Source organism: Capra hircus, chromosome 24 (genome assembly GCF_001704415.2).
Source record: "Capra hircus breed San Clemente chromosome 24, ASM170441v1, whole genome shotgun sequence".
Lineage (NCBI taxonomy): Eukaryota > Metazoa > Chordata > Mammalia > Artiodactyla > Bovidae > Capra > Capra hircus.
Window position 1 is genome coordinate 59,462,328 of NC_030831.1, and position 26,105 is coordinate 59,488,432.

General features: G+C 37.4%; 1 protein-coding gene across 1 annotated transcript in view; it reads left to right on the forward strand.

Moving 5' to 3' along the window:
- LOC102176752 (glutamate decarboxylase 1-like) overlaps positions 1–26,105 on the forward strand; it is a 69,381-nt gene that overhangs the window by 33,402 nt on the left and 9,874 nt on the right. Inside the window, exons 2-10 of the mRNA XM_013974462.2 lie at positions 11,818–12,074; positions 14,067–14,157; positions 18,269–18,381; positions 18,698–18,813; positions 20,613–20,692; positions 23,209–23,263; positions 23,954–24,070; positions 24,863–24,927; positions 25,023–25,101. Of these exons, the coding sequence (XP_013829916.2) occupies positions 11,818–12,074; positions 14,067–14,157; positions 18,269–18,381; positions 18,698–18,813; positions 20,613–20,692; positions 23,209–23,263; positions 23,954–24,070; positions 24,863–24,927; positions 25,023–25,101 (973 nt within the window). The remainder of the gene's footprint in view (positions 1–11,817; positions 12,075–14,066; positions 14,158–18,268; positions 18,382–18,697; positions 18,814–20,612; positions 20,693–23,208; positions 23,264–23,953; positions 24,071–24,862; positions 24,928–25,022; positions 25,102–26,105) is intronic.

Genomic DNA, 26,105 nt, shown 5'->3' on the forward strand with positions numbered 1-26,105 from the left:
CGACAACCTCCCACAGCGGGTCTCCCCTCAGACTTCCAACGTATTCTTTTATCTTTAGCTGAAAATGGTATTTAAGGTGGGAGCTTGGGCCATTTTGGGAGTTACAAAGGTTTTCCTTGCTAAATCTTATGTATGCAGAAGGTAAACAAGTTATTAAACTTATTATTGTTTTGACAGGGAGGCCTGGCGTGGTGCGGTTCATGGGGTCACAAAGAGTCGGACACGACTGAGTGACTGAACTGAACTGAACTGAATATGTCTTTATTACAGGCGAGTCTCAGCCAAGAACCTAGAGTTTTCTGGAAAGAAAAACATGTTTTCCTCCCCTACAGACACATTATAGTCAATAAATGTCCTTTTAAGAAATCAATGAACTAACATAATACTCACTTTACTGTGGTTTTTAAGCGTTGAATAAAATTTAATTAATGTTACTTTGTTCTGAATTTTCCAAATCTCCTGTAAATGTGTTATCATACCTTCATAATTTAAAAAATGAGAAGAAAAAAGAAAGAAATATCATTACAGAGAATAAATTCAGTTAGGAAACTTTTGAAATCTTGCTGGCAACTTAGAAGAAAATGAGACAAAGATATGATTTAAAGTGACTCCCAAAAATGGAACCTTGGTGTCACAGATGCCTCAGTTCTATGTCTATATTTTGCATTTATTCCAAGACTTAAAAACATGCATTTTATATTTCTTCTTTCATGGTAAGATATGACGTGTTCTTAAATTCTTATTCAATAATAATATAAAATATAATGATGGTATTCTTGATGCTTTATTTCCTTGGTTAAAATTTAATTTTTGGTCCTCACACTAGGTGATTCGGACTGAGCTGATAGAATTTTCTGAGGTTGTTTAATTCACTTCATTAACACAAAATAGCCATCTACTAAGTTTCCAGTTTTGCACATCAATATAGACAAGGGTGAGAAAGACACAATAGTAGTTACTTCAAGAAACTGATAATGTAGTCAATGAAGCAGAACGCATAAACGCAAATAATTACATTGCAAGATAATCAACACCCTAAGGTAAAATCCCAGAATACTGAAAAAACATTCTGTATCAATAATGAGGAAACAGAAAACTATTTCATCTTATGCTGTTGAGAAAGAATAAGTGAGTCCTGTAAGAATAAGTAGGACTTTTCAAATAATAAAGGGAATTTGGGGAAGACATGCAAAATTGAGTTAACAGCAAAACAAATACATTTAATAATTAATTAACTCAAGTGACTGAAGTCCTCTCATCTTGTATATATAGTTCACGCTGTAGACTAAGTGAATGACAGTTAATAGATAAATAGAGCTCTATCCTCATTCCTACTGCAGACTAGAAAGATGAGAGATAAATGTATTTTCCTCTGCTCTTTTCTGGTTAATCATGGCTATCTCGGACAGTTTTAAAGCTTTCTAATGTGTAAACAAGAATCAAGCTAATATCTCATTTTCAAACAGTGTTCAGTTATGCAAATTTCTGTCTTTCATCTTTGCTTTTTATTAGCACAGTGGTATCCAGTGATTATAATGGCAGAGGATTTTTTAAAACTATTCAAATGTCATTTATATAAGGAGAAAAATTTTTGTACCAAGCATCTTCTACAAAAAGATGCATAGATAAATAATTCAGGGGATATTTATGAGTTTATTCATTTGTTTTATCCATAGAAGAAATAATGCACAAATAAATATTCATGAGCCAATTTGTGTTACTGGTTTATTTCGTGATACCCAGAGGTTATTTTTTTCCTCTTTGTATTCAGTAATGATCATTTGAGATTCAAATGCAAACACTAGGTGTAGTTGTCATACCTGTACATCATTAAAAAATGAATAATACATCTTCATGAGGAAAAAAAATAACTTATTGCCTCCTTTTCAATAAGACAATACCATTTGAAACCCTGCTGTGTATTTCAGAACAATTTTGTATCTACACTGAAGTTTACAAACACAGCACTTGATAACTTTTTGGTCTCAGGATCCCTTTACATACAGTCTTAAAAAATTAGTGAAAACCTCAAAGAATTTGCTTTATGTGGGTTATATCTAATAATCTGGTTCTACTAGAAATATTCCAAATTAAATTAGTATATTTAAAATATTTATCAGTTTATTTAAACACAAAAATTGCAAATCTGTTATATATATTGCACTTCACTAGTGGCTCAGATGGTAAAGAATCTGCATGCAATGTATTATATATTAACAGAAATAACATGGTTTTTTATAAAAAATAATTCTATTTCCCAAAACCAATCTAAAGCTCATCGTAACAACTATTTGTAGCAAACTGGATATTATTAACACTTGGCTGTTTCCGGCTTCCGTGACCGGGGTAACCTGAGATTTGCCTTTGTTCCCTGAAGCTGCTGTCATTCATTTAGCGCAGATGCTACAGATGTGGTTCAGGCCAGGTTACACTGAACTCTGCGGAATTCAGCTTGGAATTATTTGTTGCTATTAGTCCGCATTCTAAAATCATGCTTCAAAATGTAGGCTTTGAGAAAATGTGGGAGCTTCTGAGAAAAGAAACATAAAGTGCGTGTGTTAACAAATAGGAAGTAGCAACATGAAATGGCCGTTCACTTCCCCCGGTGAGGGGCTGACCTGGTGGCTCAGATGGCAACGAGTCTGCCTGCAGTGCAGGACACCCGGCCTTAATCCCTAGGTTGGGAAGGCACCCTGAAGAAGGGGGTAAGTCAGGAATCTGCAAAGCCAAGCATCAGTATTACTTTACATATTCATATTTTATGCTGAAGTGAAAACACACACCAACTGAACCCAATATAAAATACTGAAAACACAATAGGCTGGATTTTAAAAAATCACTAGGTGGAAAGAAATGGGAAATGGTGTGCTATGTTGTTTTAATAAAATGAAGAGATTAAAGTTGGAAGATCTGCGTTTTGGTCTGGGGTTGAATCTCTGTTCTGAAAGTTGTTAGTTATACTTTGTAGGGGGCAAACTCCCTAAGTTTTCTGGAAAATAGTTTCTATACTGTTGGTATTTTGTTAGAATTATATATCTGAATAATGGGAATGGCATTTGTTTTGCTTTGCTACAAAAAACAAAGCAAAACAAAAAAAGCTCTTCTTCTGCTTTACAAAGCAAGCTGATAAAAGAAAGACGTCCTATAGTCTAGACACAAAAAGTACAAAGAAAAATATTGGTTCAAGTATATTGAATGATTATAATCTTTTCTCCTTACAGTGTGTAAACAGTAGGTTTGCAAGTGCGGATCGGAAAACTAAAGTGAAATGTAAGATGAAAGAATCACATAATTGTAAGGACCAGATTGTTCCATAAAGCAAGAGCTGTTCTCTCTGTCCTTTGTATATTCAGAACATTGTGCCTCATGGTATTGTTAAAATCGTTTCTCAAAGACAAAAACAAATTCTCCCAGAAGAAATCAGTGACTAATGAAAACAAATGAAGTCAAACCTTACAAAGTAAACACACATCAATATGTCTCCTGGGTGTTATTTGTATCTTTCTATTCCACAGTCTTAATTATTTACTCTGTCTTCAAACGTATCTTTCTATTTGAACCCAGATAATCAGACATTATATGGAAAGAAAGGCTAATAAATATTTCCAGTGAAAGCAGTGACAATTCTTCTTTGGACTTTGTAGTATGACTAAGCATCATATAGATACGAAAATAATTAAATGATTTTCTGAAGACAGAAAAAAATACTCAAATATTTTTTTCTGTCTTCAAAGTTTATGCAGTGTAAGGGATAGAATATCAACACAGGCAAAGTTAAAAAAAATAATAAAACATTAAATGGCAATGACCCACACGTTATTTTTTTTAACAATATATTGAAATTACAAACAGCCTTCTATCATGGTCCAGATATCATTCTTTTTCCAACTCTACTCGTTAAAAACTATAAATGTGCGCAAGGCGTGTGATCATTTTGTGTTTCCCATTACTTATCTAAAGAAAGTTCTACACTAGTATCTGCGCATGGCATAGCCTGTTAATTTTCCCTAGTATCCCTCTTCTCTTTGTTTTAGAAATGGAAAACCTTCCTTCCCCCGTTCTCCTCCTCCTTACCCTATGCACAAAGTGTTACCAAAGAAAAAGTTTGTTTAGAAGGTGACTATGGTTTCTAACCTAGCCTCCCAGCGGTTCTGTGTGACCAGGGCGGCTGTCTCTGACCGTGGAACTAAGATCTGGCCAATGGGATGTACGTAAGTTCTAACTCACTTTAAACAGTAGCCTAATTTCTTTCATCTCCTTCCCCCCCATTCCTTGGTCTAGAATTCAGGCACAAGGCTAATAAGCTAGCTTTGTGGATAAAAAGGTGAAAGAAGCAATCTTGACTGGTGCTGCCAGTTCAGTGGTGAGTGGCCACGTGTGGCTTTTGAGTACTTGAAATGTAGCTAGTGTAGTTGAAGAGATAAATTTCAAACTTTACTTCCTTATAGTTAATTTAAATATAAAAACTCATACTCAATTTAGTTATTGGAAAGTTTGAAGTATCTTTGAAACAATTTATATATGTTCATTTATTTTTTAATTGAAAATTGCATGAGATCTAAATACAGACTAAGTATTTCAAATGAAATCTAACATCTTCATTGAGAAGCAGTTCATGCTTGAAATGATAAAACTTAAAAATATTATTAAAGTTAATTCACCTGTTTTTAAAATTTTTGAATATGCTATTTTTCTGAGCATTTTTTTCTTTTACTTTTAAGTACCATATAAAATGGATAGCACAGATGAAGGGAATGGCGGTGCCATGGAAGACAAGAACTCAGGTCTTTGGATGAACTCATGGAGCAGAACTCTGAACACCTTCCACCCAGTTTAGACTTCTTCGTAAAAGAGAAAATAAAATTATCGGTTTAAATCACTCTTATTTTTGTTTTTGTTAAGGCAGCCATACACTGTTTTAACTAATAAACTACTTCCTAGATTTGTTGAGAGGGTTGAATGAATGAATGCCTCTGAAGGGCTTCGACTAGAGCCTGCCATATACTAAAGCCCGGAGCTTCCCAGATGGCTCAGTGGTAAAGAATCCGCCTACCAACGCAGGGGACGAAAGAAACGTGGGTTTGATCCCTGGGTTGGGATGATCCCCTGGAGCAGGAAAAGGCAACCTTCTCCAGTATTCTTGCCTGGAAAATTCCATGGACGGGGAGCCTGATGGGATACTGTCCATGGGGTCCCAAAGAGTCGGACACAACTAAGCCCGCATGCAGAGTATACTAAAAGTTCGAAGCGTATAAGATTTACCATTCTTAATATATTTCCAAACTGAAAGAAATTTTCTCCCTCCATAAGCCTATAGCCCATTTTAGATATTTGTATTACATAGTGCCATCATCACTCAATTTCATGCCTTTAATTGGGATTCATTTTGAAGAATTTGTCGGAGAGCCTACGCTCCTGCTTCTAGCATCTCCACCAGTCTCACAGACGATTAAAAAAAAACAAACTCTTGCTCTAAGTTTTACCAAGAGACTGACTACTTTCAACCACAATCCCTTCACAATTGTTTCTACAACCATAAGGAAACCACGATCACGTCATTCCACGGCCCAGATCCTGTGTGGTTTTGTCCGCTAAATGCCAAACACATTTATGGGTCTTTCCCACTTCCCCTGTTGATAACTTCTCCCCGCTGGTTTCCTGGGATATCACATACACTTATTTTTCCTTATTTCCTCAATTAGCACCTCAAGATACTGTGCATTTTAAAAATTTTCTTGGATGTGATTTTCCTGTCTCATCACCTCGTTAAATGTCACTCGGTTCAGATTTCAGCTCACACACACCCTCTTCAGAGAGCTGCAGATGGCCTTTCAGACTGTTAGTCATCTGTTAATTCTCTCAGAGCAACTTGGTGGCACATTCATGGAGCGTCCCATCCCAGGTCACTACTCTAATTGATTATAATTTTATTATAAGTGTGGCATTTTTCATGTCATTAAAATATGTAGACTTTTGTCCTGTCTGTTATTCTTCTTTTCTGCTAAATTGTAACTTCCTTGAGGGTGGATTTGATTGTACTTTTTGTACCTCCCCTCCAACACCAAGATAGAACTTCTAACAAATGCCTTAAACTGCCAAAGGAGCTGTACAAAAATTGAAAACACGTTGCTCTGATAATTCAGAGGGAAATAAAGATCACTTCAGTTCAGTGGTGGAAATATGCAAATATTTATGGAGTTACTAAGCTATGACAAGAGGAAGGATTAAGAGAGTGGACTCTACAATGAGAATGATCGAGTTCGAATCCTGGGTTTGCCACTTACTAGCTGTGTGATTTCTGGGAAATAGCTTGACTTCTCTGTGCTTTAGGTGCTTCATCTGTAAAATGAGGGAAGTAAATAGCGTTTTATAAGGTTGCAGGGAGAAATAAATGGATTAATGTGAATCTCTCTTACAAGAGTGCTTGGCACATAAGTACTCAGTAAAGGTGTGATCCATGGGCTTCTAATTAGGAGAAAGAAGGAGAGAAGTCATTTAAAATATATGAAGTTGCTCTATACAAAGTGCAAGGAAGTAAGAAGAGGTGGAGTTAATAGGAGAGAGTGAGGGAGCTATTTCTGAGATGCAAAAGGTTTCTGTAGGTGAGTGGTAGGAGGGAAGGCAAGAAAAGTGTCAACTTAAGGAGTTTATAGTAGATATCATCATTAGAAGTTTTTGGTCCAGGCAATGGCATTATCAAAATCATTTTTGATTGTTTTTTTTTTCTATCTGTCAAGACTGTCAGGAAAAAGAATTCATAGTTTGCTATAAACACTTCAAAAGCATCATCTCTTTTTATATTGAAAGCTCATGAGTAGGTATTACTATGGTGCCCACTTTATTGCTGGGAGGGCTGAAGTAAAGAAAGATGTGAAACAGAACACAACAGTAATAATATCTAAATCACTGAAGTTCTATGAGGAGTCAATATATGAAATATATTTAGCACTGTATTAATACAGTAAGTGTCCAATAGGAAAAAAGCTATAGGTTTAACCTTGAGTGACTGTTTTTTAAGAGTATTATCCCCATTTCCTCTGGAAGTCCTATCTAATATAGTGTAATATAATACAAGAAATCTTGGACATGCTTTGTAGATAAAAATTATTGAGTTTTCATTTCAATTTATATATGTTTTACAAATGCATAAAATTAGAATCAAGTGAAAAAGACAGCAACATTAATTTCCCCTTGGACTGGGGAGGGTCAGCTGTGTGTTTAGACATAAAGGTCTCATTGTGAGGACGTGAAGGGGAAGAAATAGAGCGACAGAGATTACTCTGTGGGGGAGACCCGTTTGCTCAGAACCGGGATTGTCCGAGTCCTTCAGAGCACAGAGTGCCCGCGGTCAGTGTGTGGGGAAGGAGCGGGTGAGGAGGAGGAAGCTAGGGGACTTTGTGGGATGAACTGTGCACGGGAGGGGGTTCTCACAGTGCAAGCAGGGCAGGGACAGAACCGGGTTTATGAACAGAAATGAGCGGGGGTCCAGGAGTCAAGAGCAGAGCCGACCTTCGAATGAAGATAATGAGATCATCTTCCCTAGTGGATGTAGAGACACAAGCGGTGAAGAACCCGCCTGCCAGTGCTGGAGACCGGGGTTCGATCCCTGGCCCGGAAGATCCCCTGGAGGAGGAAATGGCACCCCACTGCATCTTCTTGCCTGGGGAGTCCCACGGACAGAGGAGCCGGGTGGGCTCCATCCATGGGGTCGCACGGAGCTGGACGCGACGGAAGCGGCTTAGCACGGCCGGGTGGATGCGGCTACGGACTCGGGACTCCGGGGAGCTTCTGTTTTCCATTCTCCCGCTTCTATGTCACTTCCCAGTCATCAGTCAGTTCTCCTGCAAGCAATGAAAGGAGCAAGAAACACGCAGAGAAAATGGTTTTCAAATCATCCAATGTGTCTTTTGTTTATTTGTTAGAGGCTCTAGTGAACTCCTTGATGAGGAAAAGATTGTAATAATGGGTCCAGATTAGGTTGGAATTTGTCAATGGCTTTTGACAACCCTCATTTTTCCCCCCCTATCATTATCAGAGTGAATTAGACATCACTGAATCTTTTTATCCTGGAGAAGGAAATGGCAACCCACTCGGGTACTCTTGCCTGGAGAATCCCGTGGAGGGAGGAGCCTGGTAGGCAACAGTCCACAGGGTCGCAGAGAGTCGGACCCGAAACGCGGAGGAGAGAAGCTAACATATTTCCAGGCCCCTTTGTTTTGTGAGCCACCCATCTTTTCATGTTCTTTCATTAGCTCAAAAGGTGCTTAATTTTAAAAAATAGCAATGTTGACCAGCACGTTATTTAATAGTTGTAAATTCCAAGGGACTAGTTGACAAACTCTTGAGAAAAGGTTCACCTGGAAATGGGGCTCAGAAATGACCATCATCATGTATTTTTGGATTATTTTAGAATTTTCAATCCAAAAGTAGAAAATAATTCCTGTTACAAACATTTGAATTATACTATTAATATGCCCATGCATTATTTTTGTTTGTACCCTAGAATATTAATATACCTAACATATATGTCGATCTATAGATAAAAGTTGTAATTGTTAAAGGGAAATTGAAATTCATTTTTTTTCCCAGTAAATCATACTTTTAAAAAGCAAGTGATGTTTAAACACGATACATACAATTATAACTTCCCTGGTAACTCGAATAGTAAAGAATTCACCTGCAAAGCAGACCCAGGTTTGATCCCTTGGTTGAGAAGATTTCCTGGAGAAGAAAATGGCAACCCACTCCAGTATTCTTGCCAGGAGCATCCCATGAACAGAGGAGCCTGGTGGGCTACAGTCCATGGGGTTGCAAAGAGTTGGACATGACTGAGCAGCTAACCCTTACATACAATTCTTTCTCAGTAAATTCTCTAAACAAACAGGAGCATTGTATTGCGGCCTGTTTTTACAAGTAATGGAATTGCTCCAAATTTCTATGCCATCAAAAAAGGAAAAAGAAAAAAAGGACCTTGAAAGGGTCCCTTATAAATTATAGCAGTTACTCATCTTTAATAGTCAAGTTCTTTTCATTACATCAAAGTGTGCTCTGGGTGCAGGAATTCTCTTAAAGTAGATATTATTTTTTCATGGACCTCGAGGAGTGTGGATATAGCCTGGCAAGTAAGTTGAAATTTTGTGAGAAAAAGTGAAAATTAAAAGTTCAGACTCTCAAGTCTTGTTTATTTTCTATGATTATTAGTTATTAACATATTTTGACAGAACATATTAGCAATCTTCATCTTATGCATTTAAAGCAAGCATTTTGTTATTAAATATTAATTTAATTTCAGGTTGTAGAGCCAATGCATAGTTGAACTATTAATGGAGTATAATTCTTATTCTGCTATATCAAATCTTTTAGTTGCTACATAACTTTTTAATAAATGTTCTGTAATACTCTTTCATGGATAGAATTTTTTTATTTCACTTTTCTTGTGATTTTTGTTTCCACTATTTATAAGAAGTGATGCATTTAAAGCTTTAGTACTTTAAAATTTATTTATTATCAATTATTACTCACTGTCTATAGCACTGAAACTTGGAAAAAAGCAATTTTCCTCTAGAAAAAAAATTGTACAAAATATTAATTTATGTCTACTGGATCACCATGTAATATGAAAATCTGTTTTTAAGTATACTGAATTCTCTGCAAAAGTATCTCATATTTCTGTAATCTATGTTGTCTTTTCTTATGTGCAATTTTCTCATGTATTAGGATTTTCCTTACAGAGAAAGCTATACTGAAACACTTTTGTCCGTTATACATAAACATTTAAAATGCTTATGTTTTATAAACTGATAAATGTATCAATGCTTAAAAGTTAAACCAAATTAATCTTGCTGCAGTCTTAACAAATGCAATCTGGATTATATAGGGGAATAGCTTATTTTGTTTCAAGAAAAATCCAGTAGAACTTGAAACAATACTACTAAGCTTACAAAATAGAAGCTACAAAATTTAGCCATACATCATTTTTCTGACTTGCTGTTGTTTTTTAGTCCCTGACTTGTGTCTGACTCTTTTGTGACCCCGTGGACCGTAGCCCACCAGGCTCCTCTGTCCATGGGATTTCGCAGGAAGGATACTGGAGTGGGTTCCCATTTCCTTCCCCAGGGCATTTTCTGATTACTTCGTGTTTTTTCTATATAGCTATTGGCAAACAATCGATTTTATAAATTACAGTTAGCACTTTCTTTATTCTCCTATGTTGTTCAGGACGTGAAATGATATTAACAATGAAATAGCTGGCTTGACGGGATATTTGGTTTAACAATTTTATTGAAGAAGACCATAAGACTTATTATTTTCAAATATTAATTTTTAAAGAGGATAATGTATTGATCTTTGGATTTAAACACTTGTCTATAAATTCCAGTCCAACCATATATAAAGCTATTTTTGTTAATAACAGTATCCATATCATAAGCCTGTATTATGAGGATTGAATAGAATGACACAGGTGAAGAACTTAGAACAGTGCCTGGGCCATAAAAAGTGCTCAACAAGAGTTGGTTTATTACTATTATTTAACTTCTTTAAATCTGTTTATCGACATACTGGGGAAATGTACCTATATTGGATGGTTACTATATGTTACCTATATTGGAGGATCAAATTGTGTGCACAGCACTTAGGACTCTGAATATGTAGTAGATATGGTTATATGTACTTAAATGTCAACACCCATGCAAGGATCTTATCCCTTAGCAGGCATTGTTATTTATAGTGAAAGATGACAGGTCTTCCCTAGTGGTTCAGACAGTCAAGAATCAAGTTGCCATGTAGGAAACCAGGGTTCAGTCCCTGGGTTGGGAAGATCCCCTGGAGAAGGGAATGGCAATCCACTCCAGGATTCTTGCCTGGAGAATTCCTAGTGGACTCCAGTCCATGGGGTCGCAAAGAGTCAGACATGGCTGAGTGACTAACACTTTCACTTTACTCTCATGAATGGTCTTTATTATTACATTATCAATCCTCTATGCTAAGCTGACACGAAGCTAGCGTGTAACAGTTGTATCATTGCTCTCTGTGTGGTGATTAAAGACCCTTGCATAATTTCAGTAGAGGTCATGCTTCTCTCCAGTTTATCCCGCTCCACCAGAGATCACATGTAAATAAAAATTTCAAGTGTTATGAGTTTTTTTCGAAGCATCCATTTGATTACAGATTTGATTGCAGTAATACATCTTATTAGCATGTTTTAATAATTATAAATATTTTCTTTCTCCACTTAGATAAAAAACAGATGAGAAAAAAGTCCATTCATGCTTGTCAATCAACTGACAAAGACGTGATAAAAGAAGCTCCTGCTGAGAATCTAATGACTAATTTATCAAATGCTTATGCTTCAGGTATGGATGCTGTTAACAAATGTTGTTTCATGTTTTTAGTAAAAAATCAAAAAAGTTTATAAAACTCTGTTATATACATATTATTGAAGCAATTTTGATTTTCTTAAGATCTATAGACTAACTTTTATAAGTACACTTTAGCTGACTTTTAAAAGTACGACTTACCAGCTCATTTTTGAAGACAGTCAAATAAGGACCACCTGGTAGAGCTTAAAGGGCCAATTACTTTCATGGCGTTTATTTAAATTGGCTTGCTTTTTAGTGAAAATTGTTATTCGATTCAACAATTCAATTGTTATTCAATTCAACAAGTGGGACTTCAAATGCAGATTATTTGTAGGATTGGGACAGATGTTGCTTTATTTACTATCTGGCGTGGCCTTCAAATGTCTTTAATTTTCTATGATTAAAATTCTGATAGTGAGTTTCTTTGACTCTTTAGATACTGACCTTGTTGTTCATTTCTTTTTTCTCTAGATTTGTTGCCATCCAAGGAGGGCGAAGATTTAACAAAGTGTTTTCTGCTGCGAGTGGTAAATATTCTTCTGCACTACATTGAGAAAACTTTTGATGTTAAGAGTAAAATATTGGACTTTCATCATCCTCATCAGCTTCTTGAAGGTTTGGATGGGTTTGACTTAGAACTGTCTGACCATCCTGAATCTCTGGAGCAGTTGCTGGTTGATTGCACAGACACCTTAAAATATGGTGTAAAAACAGGTAATTTTCAAGTTTGTTTGCCCAAACTGGAGACTGAATGAGTAGCCTTAAGTTTGAAAAATACCCTAATTTCATTCATTTTTATTTAAAATATTTGTCTAGTTTATTTTAAATTGGTATTTTCATATATGAATTGTTTATTAATTAACAGAGAAAGTAAACCAAATGATTTTGGTTTGGAGGGATATATCCCAATGGCAAATAACATACAGTTTTTATTTACCTTTTTCATTTTTTTGCTTTATTTGATCATATTCATTACTGGATGCTTGATTTATTATCTCTGTACTTCAATAAAATATAGGATGCTAAAATTAGATATATATGTAATTTATATATACAGCCTATATTTTGGAAAGTGTTTTCTGATTAAAATAACATTATTGTAACTGAACGTAATCTCCTAAAACAATGGTATTTCCAGGAGCAAGTGATATCTGAACAAAACTGTAGAGGCAAAACAGATTCACAAAGAGCTATCAGACTTGTTACCTTTAAGATAGAGTGTAAAGCCGGTGTACAGAACAATCCATTGTGGGGCTAAGGAGGAGAAGCTTAATTTAACCTGAGTTGAATATGGAGTGTTCAATTTGACAAGCAATATTGTCCTTCATATAAAAATTTGAAAAATCATTATAAGAGGAACCTGGTATTTTTATAGTTGAAATTATTTATCTTTTTTTGCTGCCTGTATTTTTAAAGAATTCTTTTCCATTTTGGTTTCTTACAGGATGTTGACTATCCCGTGCCCTACACTAGGACCTTGCTCTTTATCCATCCTACATGTGACAGTTTCCATCTGCTAACCCCAAACTCCCAAAGCAGTTTGCCCTCCACCCCCTCCTCCTTGGCAATCACAAGTCTGTTGTCTGTGTTTGTGCTTCTGTTTCTGTTTTGTAGATAAGCTTATTTGTGTCGTATTTTGGATTCCACGTATCTGTTGCTCAGCCGCTAAGTTGTGTCTGACTGCGACCCCATGGGCTGCAGCACGCCAGGCTCCTCTGTCCTCTATCGTCTTCTGGAGTTTGCTCAAGTCCATGTTCACTGAGTTGGTGATGCTGTCTAACTATCTCAGCCTCTGCCGCCCCCTTCTCCTTCTGCCCTCAATGTTTGCCAGCATCACAGTCTTTTCCAACGTGTTGGCTCTTTGCCATCAGGTAGCCAAAATAATGGGGCTCGGCTTCAGCATCAGTTCTTCCAGTGAATAATCAGGGCTGATTTCCTTTCAGATTGGCTGGTTTGATCTTGCAGTCCAAGGGCCTCTCCGAGCCTTCTCCGGCACCACAGTTGGGAAGCGTCAGTTCTTTGTCACTCAGTCTTCTTTATGGCCCAGCTCTCACATGGTGTTTCTTGCTTAGTATGATAATCTCTAGGGACCTGATATTTCATCCCAAAAACGTATAAGCAGCTTTGGAAGGAAAATTATTTCATCTTCCAGGTGATCTTTCCCCCGTTCACTGAGGTAGCTTCCCACACCCCACCCTCGGTCTTTCTACTTCAGCTGGGTTCCTCACTCTGGTATTTGAGCCTTTCTCATTTTGGTGGCTTCTTATAGCTGCTCCTCCTCCTCCACTGTTTGGAAATAGACTTAAGACCTTCTCTGAAAGATCACTTCCTCCAAAAGCCTTCTCTGGAGACTGCCTCTCCTACTCCTGACCCCTTAGAAATGGTCTTATAACATGCTGATCCTTTGCTTCATAGTTTTTGCTTTTTACTGTACTTAAATACATTTTTGTCATTATTTGATTATGTCTCCTCCTTTCAATAGTAAGTGAGACCCCCATGTAGCAGCTATGTCCACCCTGTATGACCGCTGGGCCCTAAAACCCAGAACACTCCCAGCATAGGATAATCGCTCAGGAATGTTCACTGAATGAAATCGTGTACTTGATCCATAACACCTGTTCGCTGACAAACTGCTATAAAATTTAACCACATTTCAGCCCTGTGTCTACACTTTGACCCATGTGCAATTTTGTCTTTTTTTCCCAGGACATCCTCGCTATTTTAACCAGCTCTCCAGCGGGCTAGATGTGATTGGACTTGCAGGGGAATGGTTGACAGCCACTGCAAATACCAACATGTGAGTGTCCTTCTGAATCTGAGGAACGTGAGACTGTGAGACACGTGAGCAAGAGTGAAGGTGTCAGTTGTTGAAGTTCCGTGTTGCTGGACAGGATGTTTGCTCTATCAGGAACAAATAGGTGATACCAGAAAGAAATGCGAAGAAAATGGTTCCTGTTCCCTGGCGGACATTTTAACTGGTCCTCTGGACTGTCTCTCTTGTTCCAAATTTCCTGGTAAATAGTAAAGTTCAGTTGATTAGCCTGAGTCATTAGTGTGCAGACTGGGAGTCCAGCTCCAGGACTGAAATCACTGCAATACTACCCGAAACAGCCCGGAGCGTACAGTCCGAAAATGACGCACACCAGTGTATGGAAAGTGGCCCGGATAGTAATTAGAACTTAATCTGCTCAAAGGTGAAGAAAGTAAAATATTAAAGTGAAATCGAATTCCAATGTGACTCCTTAAAAATTTTGACCTTTGTCACAACAAAACTTTCAGTCTTATGAAAATGAGATACACCGCTGTACTGTTTTGAAGTAAAATTAATTTCAGGGCAATATATTTCAAGTTTAAAGGAATAGGGAAATGATTGGACATGAAATTGGAAGGAATAGTCTGTCTCAGATAGTAACATAATTTAACTACAATCAAAAGAGATAGCTGGTAGAAATTTAAACTTTAAAACCAGGAACTAAACATTTATGAGAACTGACTGCTTTACTGTGTAGGAAAGCTGTGGTTTATTTTCACTGTTTAAGTGTCATTGGGATCTTAATGGTGCACACTGTTTTATAAATGTGAAATGCATAGAAAAATAAGCTGCACAGTTTATTTCTAGTTTTAATTTTCATTGCTTGATTGTAGCTCTTTATTTGAACACACATAGAGTAACACTTTTGGGAGCTTCTCTGATAGCTCAGTTGGTAAAGAATCCACCTGCAATGCAGGAGACCCTTAAAGAACCTATATCATTTGTGATATATAAAATGTGATGCATTTTATATAAATTATTACATAAAAATCATTTTACAAATCTTACTCAATTATATGGAATCTTATTGCTATGAAGCAATCATTCTCTGTACGAAGAAAATATAGATTTTTGGTTTAAATAGAGAAATAGTAGAGAAACACAAAGAGAAAGCATTTAAGAGATGGTTCTATATGTTTGAATTGTTCTTACTTGAATCAGCGGATGTGTGCATGCATGCTAAGTGGCTGGAATCAAGATTGCCAGGAGAAATATCAATAATATCAGATATGCAGATGACACCACCCTTATGGCAGAAAGTTAAGAAGAACTAAAGAGCCTCTTGATGAAAGTGAAAGAGGAGAGTGAAAAAGTGGGCTTAAAGCTCAATATTCAGAAAACCAAGATCATGGCATCTGGTCCCATCGCTTCGTGGGAAATAGATGGGAGAACAGTGTAAACAGTGACAGACTTTATTTTGGGGGGCTCCAAAATCACTGCAGATGGTAACTGCAGCCATGAAATTAAAAGACGCTTACTCCTTGGAAGGAAAGTTATGACTGACCTAGACAGCACATTGAAAAGCAGAGACATTACTTTGCTCACAAAGGTCCGTGTAGTTAAGGTTATGATTTTTCCAGTTGTCATGTATGGATATGAGATTTGGACTAAAGAAAGCTGAGCACCGAAGAATTGATGCTTTTGAAGTGTAGTATTAGAGAAGCCTCTTGCGAGTCCCTTGGACTGCAAGGAGATCCAACCAGTCCATCCTAAAGGAAATCAGTCCTGAATATTCACTGGAAGGACTGATGTTGAAGCTGAAACTCCAATACTTTGGCCACCTGATGTGAAGAACCGACTCATTTGAAAAGACTGTTTCCTGATGCTGGGAAAGATTGAAGGTGGGAGGAGAAGGGGACGACAGAGGATGAGATGGTTGGATGGCATCTCCGACTCAATGGATGTGAGTTTAAATAAACTCTAGGAGTTGGCGATGGACAGAGAGGCCTGGTGTGCTGCAGTCCATGGGGTTACAAAGAGTCATACATGACTGAGCGACTGAACTGACGGGCTGACTGTTGTCTGAAAAGAATAATGTCTACTCCACGGAATTGAAATAGGATCAAAAGGTAATGTGTGTAAGAAGCTGAAACTGACACAGTACTGGCAAAAATGAGCCTCATTGAAAGAGAAGTCTGTAAGGCTTGCTTTGTAAACTTTGTTCCTCTTAGAACTAGCAGCTTAATTCTAATAGGCAGTGGGTTTTCTCAGCCTGGGTTTTTGTACAGAGCCCTGGGCCAGAGCTTATGTATTATCACTGGATTAGCGCATGCCATCCAGAGGAGCAGGATTGATGGGGAATGAGGGGAGTCAGGACAAGGCAGAGGGTAACACGAGGGCCCTTTTAGACCTGGTTACCCCTTAGAATAAGCAGAAGCGAGTGCACGGTCTCTGGGCATGTACACCCCCCTGTAGAGAACTGCTTCTACCATCAGGCCCTCTGTAGGGAGCAAGGGAACAAATTTGTTCTCCACCAGGTCTCTTACGACCAAAGGACTACACAATAGGATGTCAACGTGCCCCACCCATCATCACTGGGCATTCTTGGGACTCCCAGCTGATTCCATGGCTTGTCATAAAGGCGAAAGGAAGTCCCAGGGCTGAAGGGTAGGGACTGCAAACGTGTGATTCTCTATCATGTTATAGGTGAACGTGGTCATGGTGGCTGGGCCTGAATCATGTCCGAAGACCTGAGAGAGAGCAAGCTGAGCACATCTGAAATGGCACATAGCTGGTGCCTGGTACAGGGATCCACATGGAACTACGCTTAAAGGGATCCTTAAACTTGTTTTGAGGACAAATAAAAAGGATTTATTGAGAATAACTGGGCCCACTCTTTGATTTGGGAGTCCTTAGTACATCCATTGGAGAAGTACTCTTGCCTGGAAGATCCCATGGATGGAGAAGCCTGGTGGGCAGCAGTCCATGGGGTCCTGAAGAGTCAGACACGACTGAGCAACTTCACTTTCACTTTTCACTTTCATGCATTGGAGAAGGAAATGGCAACCCACTCCAGTGTTCTTGCCTGGAGAATCCCAGGGACAGCGGAGCCTGGTGGTCTGCCGTCTATGGGGTCACCCAGAGTCAGACACAACTGAAATGACTTAGCAGCAGCAGCAGTATATCCATTATTATTTACTGCATTTTGGTATTTATAAAGAAAAGCGTCAAGCCTTCTGTTTTAATCTCAACTTCTTTCTGTAGAGCTAATTTCGCAGGGTGACTCAGAGGAGAGTCCCCCACAGCAGTCTTCTTTTTTATTTATTTATTTATTTTTATTTTGCTTTACAATACTGTATTGGTTTTGCCATACATCAACATGAATCCGCCACGGGTGTATGTGAGTTCCCAGTTCTGAACCCCCGTCCCACCTCCCTCCCTATACCATCTCTCTGGGTCATCCCGGTGCACCAGCCCCAAGCATCCTGTATCCTGCTTCAAACCTAGACTGGCAATTCGTTTCTTACATGATATTATACATGTTTCAATGCCATTCTCCCAAATCATCCCACCCTCTCCCTCTCCCAGAGGCCAAAGTCTGTTCTATACATCTGTATAGAACAGTCTCCTTTGAATTCTTTTCGATGAAATGTTCTTGCCTGTACCATCTACTTGCTGTCACTGGAACCAACAGTTTTTAGCCTTTTTTTTTTTTTTTTGATGTGTTTGCTCATAATACAATCTTTAGCTCGATAACATTTATAAATCAATTTTTAGAAAAAGCTCTTTCATATTCTGCAAATCATTATCTGTAGCTGTAAATATGTTGACCCTCAGGAAATGTGTATATATTTTATTGATAACTGGGCATTTTCTGTCCCTAACAGTGTTGTGTGTGTGCTGAGGGGATGGGGCTACTTTCAATTTCCTTTTGGTGGCAAACGAAATTCCCAGGTATTGCACAAAACAATAGGAACCATGACACTTTGGAGAACTAACATACTCTTGATCAGGTGCAAGAGCATATAAAATTTAACCATTTCTTGCACAGTCTGTTGTAGAATACAAAAATCTGTATAATCTTACCTAGCACATGACTTTATCCTCTTCCATTTAATATAATTGACAGTGGAATTTCTCTCTCTATATATTATAGGTTTACCTATGAAATAGCTCCAGTATTTACTGTCATGGAAACAGTTCTTCTTAAGAAAATGTGTGAAATTATTGGCTGGAGAGAAACAGAAGCAGATGGAATATTTTCACCTGGTAAGAAAAAGGTTTATAAGTGAAAAGAAATAATAGGAGAAAGTAAAAATGTATTTAAATTAATATGATTGAGTCATTGAACTAATTTGAATGTTCATAAGCCATATTGTTGGTTATAATCATAAACAAAGTTTTTTGAAATCTAAAAGTTGTGGATTTTGTTGTTTGTGATTTCTTTTAATACTTTCAAGGAAGACTATTTTAAAAACAACATCAGTGATTTGCACCATTTTACTTTCAGAAAACTCTCAAATCATCTCAATCAACATTTCAGATTTTTGAAATTAGATTAACAGTCACAATTTCTCTTCCATAGGTGGGAGTATATCAAACCTCTATGGTATATTAGTAGCTCGTTATAAGCAATATCCAGAGATAAAAGCAAGAGGCATGGCCGTCCTCCCATGCATTGTATTGTTTGTTTCTGAACAAGTAAGTATCAAGTCTAGATTTTTCTAAGCTTTAAGAATCTTCTAAGATATACTGATAAAGTAATTTAGACATTGAGAATATTAGCTTCATTTTTATGTTAAAAATACTCTGTAATCTCTGTTTGGATTTATATATCGGTATTGGAAAGGAGAAAAACAACTTTCCAGTCTATACAGACTATATAGATTAACAATACAAATAATTCAGGAAAAATTTTATTTCAACATAGGAGAAACTAACAGGAAAAAAAAATATGATTGTAAATATAAAACATTCTGCTATCTTTACCAAAAAAAAATCAAGGTATAAAAATTTCAAATATTTAATGCTTCTTTTTAACATTGCATGAAGAGAAGAAGAAAGTGATTAATGTTCTGTTTTTCCAGTTAGGCCGGAAGGAGTTGGTTGAAGAGAAAGCTTTGTTTTTACATGCCCTCAGCCAACTGTTTATGAAATTGACAATAGATCCACTGAGGTCCCCTTTAGCTTTCATGTTCCGACTCTGTGTATAGTATCAAAACTTCTTTATAAAAATCAGTTAATCCCTCTGATAAATCTGATCACTTTTTCTTTTCCACCCTGGTAACATTCATAATTGTAAAGTGTAATTGAAGTCCCAGCTTGAGAATTGTACCTAAAAGTACTTGGAAACACTGGATTTTCTAAAAATGTCCCTATGTCTGCAATGCCCTTCCTTTACTAAACTCAAATTAGCATTATATAAATACATATTACCAAATTGCGACCATTGCTGCATTGTTTTGGTTCAGTGGCTAAGTCTTGTCTGACTCTTTTTCGACCCCATGGACAGTAGCATGCCAGGCTCCTCTGTCCATGGGATTTCCCAGGCAAGAGTACTGGAGTGGGTTGCCACTTCCTTCTCCAGGGGATCTTCCTGACCCAGGGATCGAACCCGAGTCTCCTGCATTGCAGGCGGATTCTTTACCACTGAGCCACCAGGCAAATTCCATTGCTGCATACTTAATGTAATTTACTATAAAACAATACAATCAACGATACTTGTTTATAAATGTCATTTTTATCATTTAACATATACTTTTTCAATATTATGAGCAAATAAGCTAAAATCCCATAATGTCATTTTTTAAAAATCATTTCCTATTTAATCTATGTATTCATACTCTTCATTGAAATGAAAACATCGTAAGGGTTTTAAATTTCTCTTTTCTCTCATATATGTGGTCTTTTCCAGACAACTAAAAATAACCCAGGAAAAGTTCATCTTTGAGCTGTCAGCTCCATCTTACTGATTCTGTTTATATTATGCGAATTGTGCCATGAGATAGTAGTCACCCAGAAGGCAAGAAATCAAAGTTGATATCAAAGTCAGAATTAAAAACTACAAGCAGAGGAAAAATTAATTCCTTTCTTTAGGCCCCTCCTAAAAAAAAATTGGAAATTCAAGACTTAAAGCTGTCCATAACATGCAAGGATTTACCTGGAGAATATTGTCAGTAAATTTATAAATGACACGATTCATGTGGATACAGAAAACTAGAATAAGAACAATCAAATCCCTGCGTTCAAAGTGTTGTGCTGAGTGACAATGCCTCCTAGAAAGAGGTGCTACAGCCTTCCTCATCTCAACTAACGTCATGACAAGGGTCTGGAAGTGTGCCTTGAGAACTACACTTCTGTATGTGTGTGTGTGTATATGTATATATGCACAGATCCATTCAGACGTATGCATATATGCCCTAATTTGAGTGGTGCACTAGTGTAAGTGACGATTTAAGGCAGGAAAATTAATGCCTTTCCTGTGTTCATTTTTGCCCAAGGGTCATTATTCCATAAAGAAAGCTGCAGCCACTCTTGGTATTGGGACAGATAATGTAATCGAAGTTAAATGTGATGAAAGGTATGTTTCTTAACACAGTCTCGAGATTTTTATTATCATTATCCTTCATATAAAGATTAGAACCCCATTTTTCTATTATCCCAATTTTTAGCAAGAATACTTTTCCCAGATTAGTTTCAATAATTTTAACTGGAAGTAATTATGAAAGAAGTACCAAAGTTATCCTATACAGTATCCTGTACTGAATACAGCCCTGTGCAAGTGAGAGTGCACATACCTTTTCTTTGTTTTAAGTATATTGAAGTAGCAATATAATGATGTTTGATGAAAAAGTCAGTTGCATCAGAAATTTACAGTGTGAAAATATATTTCCATTTCTCTTGAATCTTACTTTTCATGAATAAGCTATATGATAAATACATATATTCTGGAAGATCATTTTGATGCATATTAAATATATTTATGCATATCAAATTCTGTGTTACAATCTGCAACTTATTTTTTAAATTTTTTTGGCTTTAGACTATATCTTAGAAACCTTAGCCTGTGAATTTATACAGACTTTCCTTATTCTTTTTTAATTACTTTGAAGTTTTCCATTTTGTAAATATAATTTCACATATCTTACTTAAAAGGTTTTCACCTAGATTTAAGTATTTAAAGACAATGATTAAATGAATGTGTGTGTGTGTGTGTGCTCGGTCATGTCTGACTCTGTGACCCCATGGACTGTAGCCTGCCAGGCTCCTCTGTTCATGGAATTTTCCAGGCAAAAATACTAGAGTGGGTCACCATTTCCTCTCGAAGAGATCTTCCTGACCCAGGGAACAAATCTGAATCTTTCGGGTCTCCTGTATTGGCAGGTGGATTCTTTACCACTCACAGCACCTGGGAAGTGCTGATTTAATGCATATAATTATACAAGTATACTTGACTGTCTGTATTTGAATATTTCTCACATGAATCCCTAGAAGTTGAATTACAGGTTCAAAGACTGTCTGCACTTTAAATGTCATATAGATTTTCATTTGCCCTTCAAATATTTTTGAGTTAACTGACACTTATCTACTGGGAGAAACTTGAATATTGTCAATACTTCTATACTTGAAAATTCTGATAGATGAAGATGACCTTCAGTTGTTTAGAACTATTTCTGTCTAGTATACTGACCAACCAGCTGTGTGTTACCGCAACATGTCTGTTCATTTCCGTTTGCCAATTTCTTATTGGTAGTTTATTATTTATTGGCTTGTAAAAATATTTATATACTGAGATATTTTGAAATGCAAAATATATGACTATAAAATATTTTGCAAACATGCTTTATAAGTTTGTCATTCTATACTTACTTCAAGTTGTTTGGTTTTCTTTATATAAACCCTGTACATTTGCTGAGAGTCTCTTTCCCAGATATTTTGTATCTGTTTTTACTACTACGAATAGGATATTTTCTGTGTTTATTCAGAACAATTAGTTAAAAAAAAATAGGAACCTAATTTACTATTGTAACCCTCCCATTGCTCAACATTCTTATAGTTTTCAAAAGTTTTTCAATAAGCAATGTTAGGTATTCCAGGTGTACAACCGTATGTACTTAAATTAGAGATTTTTCTTATTTTTGTTTCTATCTATCATCTATTATCATCATGATTACCTCCCTAGATAACAGGTGTTTCTTCAGAAAAAAAAGGTACTGTAATATTGATGGTGGTAGGCATCCTTACTTGATCCTGGACTTTAAGAGGAATGCTTCCAGTGAAGACGGTGTTTCAGTCTGGTAACGCGATGTAGCAGGAAAATACTGGCTTTTGTTTTTTTTGTCCCAGAAATTTGCTGTGAAGAAAAATGTGAGACCACCTGAATTTTTGCCACATTCCCCCCACCAATTTGTATCTTTGATTTTTCTGTCTTAATGCCAAGAAGTCTTTATGAAAGTGAAAGTCGCTCAGTCGTGTCTGACTCTTTGTGATCCCATGGACTATACAGGCCAGAATACTGGAGTGGGTACCGTTCCCTTCTCCTGGGAATCTTCCCAATCCAGGGATCGAACCCAGGTCTCCCACATTGCAGGCGGATTCTTTACCAGCTGAGCCACCAGGGAAACCCAAGAATACTGGAGTGGGTAGCCTATCCCTTCTCCAGGGGATCTTCCCGGCCCAGGATTTGAACCACCAGGGTCTTCCGCATTGCAGGTGGATTCTTTACCAACTGAGCGAGCTATCAGGGAAGCCCCAAGAAGTCTTTATAATTAAAGGTTAATCAATAGAGAAAGGAAGAAAGAAAAGAGGGAAGAAAGAAAACCATTATGTATCTTAGAAAAATCAGAATCTTCTGATATGTAAATAATGAAGATTTTAAGATGACTGAATACTAAACTCAGCTTCCTTTAATTCGAATAACATGATATTTTATCTTGGTTTAGGGAACTGCTTATGGCTTGTTTTCCACATCTATAAATACCTTTGGGAGTCACTAAGAACTAATTTTTTAATCTTGAATATTATTAATTCTTCTAACTGGTAAAATCAATATGTTTGTTCACTCATAAGAAAACAATGTGTGTTTGACTTTTTAAGGGGAAAGATGATTCCAGCTGAGTTAGAGAAAAATATATTACAAGCTCAAAGAAAGGTAAGTTCTGAAGTTCCATATTTAACTTGCGAATGCATCTGTATTTTCTTTCCTGACTTTCATTAGTGGCAAGCAACTGATAAGAATTGCTGCAGGAAATAAAGTAATCTCTAAATGTAGGAAATTTCTTCTAAAGCTGAAGTGAAATAATTAAATGACATTGCAATATTTCCCTGACCATTTTGTTTCTGTTAAATATCAAAAGAAAAGTTACCACCCAAAGTAAATAAAGTAGTTTATTTACTACTAAAGGAGTTTAGTCATCTTTATTGTTGTGGTATGATTTTCTGAAAATAAATTCAGAGAGAAATAACAATAAATGAGATTCAGAGGCAATGATATTTGTTCATCTTATGATTAAGCTGCTTTTTCTGTTACTGTAGGTGCCTCTAAATGTTTGAAGTTATTAGTTATCTAATGTCCTTACTCAGGGGCTTCCCTGGTGGCTCAGTAGTAAAGAATCCACCTGTCAGTGCAGGAGACGTGGCTTGCACCCCTGAGTTGAGAAGATTGGCTGGAGCAGGAAACGGCACCCCACTCCAGGGTTCCTGTCTGGGAAATCCCATGGAAAGAGGAATCTAGTGAGCTATCGTCCGTGGGGCTGCAAAAGATTCGAATGTGAGTTAGCAACTAAGCAGCAACAATGGACTTCACGAGACTGTAAGAATGATGCCGCTTTTGCCATCCCAGGGCCAGACTCCTTTCTGTGTGGTGGCCACAGCTGGCAGCACCGTGTTTGGGGCCTTCGACCCGCTCCATGACATCGCAGATATTTGTGAGATACACAGACTCTGGATGCACGTGGATGTAAGTCATGTCCTAGAGTCTGGCTCATAATTTCCCTTTTTTAAGAATGTTACCTGGGCACAGTCCCCATAATTTCTTAATTGACATTACAAGCAAGACCAAAATTTCTCTGTAACTCTAATTTTTATAATGAATAAATATCAAGAAAAAATAGTCTCACTTGCATAAATTACCTTAAAATAGACAATGCACTCCCATAGAAAGAGCTACATATGTATCAATATTTTTTAAGTCTAAATGCCTATCAATATTCAACCAACAATTTAGAACATCAATTTGAAGAAACAGTTAAACCTGATTTTAAATCAGAGACTTAGCCCCTTACTCTAATATATATTTCTTAATTAATAGCTGTTATGGAAGTAAAAACTTTTGATGTTATTGGTACAATGACTGTGCAAAGATGTCTTTGGCTTTGATTAGAGTTGGACAAATGTAAAGTTATATAATATGGTAGATACTTCAATTTTTCTGTAGTATTGCCAAATCTGATGCCAACTTTAAAACAATTCTGTCTCTGGAAATTATACAGAAGGTGTCTCTTTGCATTAATTGTCAATAGAAACCTAAAACTTTACTATGTCATGAATAGATAATGAGAACCCATAGGAGGAAAATTCTAAATGCATGGCCCTTTTAAATGAGATAATTATAGCCCAGTTTATAGTTATCTAGCATAGCGATCAAATCTTCATCAACTTTTGAAATAAATATAACATAGGGAAGAGCAGTCAGTGCTATGTGAAAAGAAATAATTCACGTAAAAACACAAAACCTTTTTGTCTATTGTAGGCAGCTTGGGGAGGTGGATTGCTGTTGTCCAGAAAGCATTCCTATAAACTCAGTGGCATTGAAAGGTGAGAATTCGGCCGCTGCTCGTGCAAGCGGAAGGACCTCTCCAGGCTTCTGTCTTGTCTCCTCAGCCTGTGAACACTGCTGTTTTATCGCCTAGGGCCGACTCCGTGACCTGGAACCCCCACAAACTCATGGGTGTGCCCCTTCAGTGCTCTGCTCTCCTGACCCGGGAAAAAGTAAGTGACCCCTGTTTTCGAGTAGTGATGTAATGGAGACCCTGGTCATGACTAGGTTCTTTGTGCATGTTCAAAACCAAAATCATTATGGCCTCACTGAATTCATGTAGTGCAGGACCATTTGCCCTCTAGAGGAAAGCTGCTCCTTAATTAGCAACCACTGGGCTTCCCTAGTGGGTCAAATGGTAAAGAATCTGCCTGCAATGTGGGAGACCCGGGTTTGATCCCTGGGTCAGGAAGATCCCCTGGAGAAGGAAATGGCAACCCACTCCAGTACTCTTTCCTGGAGAATCCCATGGACAGAGTCCATGGAGTCGTAAAGAGGCGGACACGACTGAGCAACTAACACTGGCAGTGGGTAACTAAAGTGTCACAGAATCCAGTGACTGTAGGGCCGCAGGTAGTAAGTTAACATGTGAAAGCGATCTGGGATAAGACAATAGACAGTGATGAGAAATAGAATAGATGACAGAAAATGTGGTCATTTGTGACCTCCCTTCTAAAGACACCATGAATGAATGTGAGGCCTCTTTGGAGTCAGATTTGGCCTGCTGACCAATTTGTTATCTCGGAGAGTAAGGCCAAAACAAGACTTGTTTTAAGTAGGGATAACTATCAGTATCGGTGATGTACATTTAGCATAAAAAGCAAAAAATTACGGGTTGTATGAAATTATTTTTTGCTTAGGCTTCCCTGGTGGCTCAGAGGTTAAAGCGTCTCCCTGCAATGTGGGAGACGTGGGTTCGATTCCTGGGTTGGGAAGATCCCCTGGAAAAGGAAATGGCAACCCACTCCAGTATTCTTGCCTGGAGAATCCTATGGACAGAGGAGCCTGGTGGGCTGCAGTCCACGGGGTCGCAAAGAGTCAGACACGACTGAGCGACTTCACTTTTTCACTTGTGTATTTTATCTCTGCCAATAGTAAATGTAATGCTACACAAGGAGATAAGCCCGTGATCTCCTGCAAGAAGAGATACAATTACAAAGTTCAATTTGAATGTTCC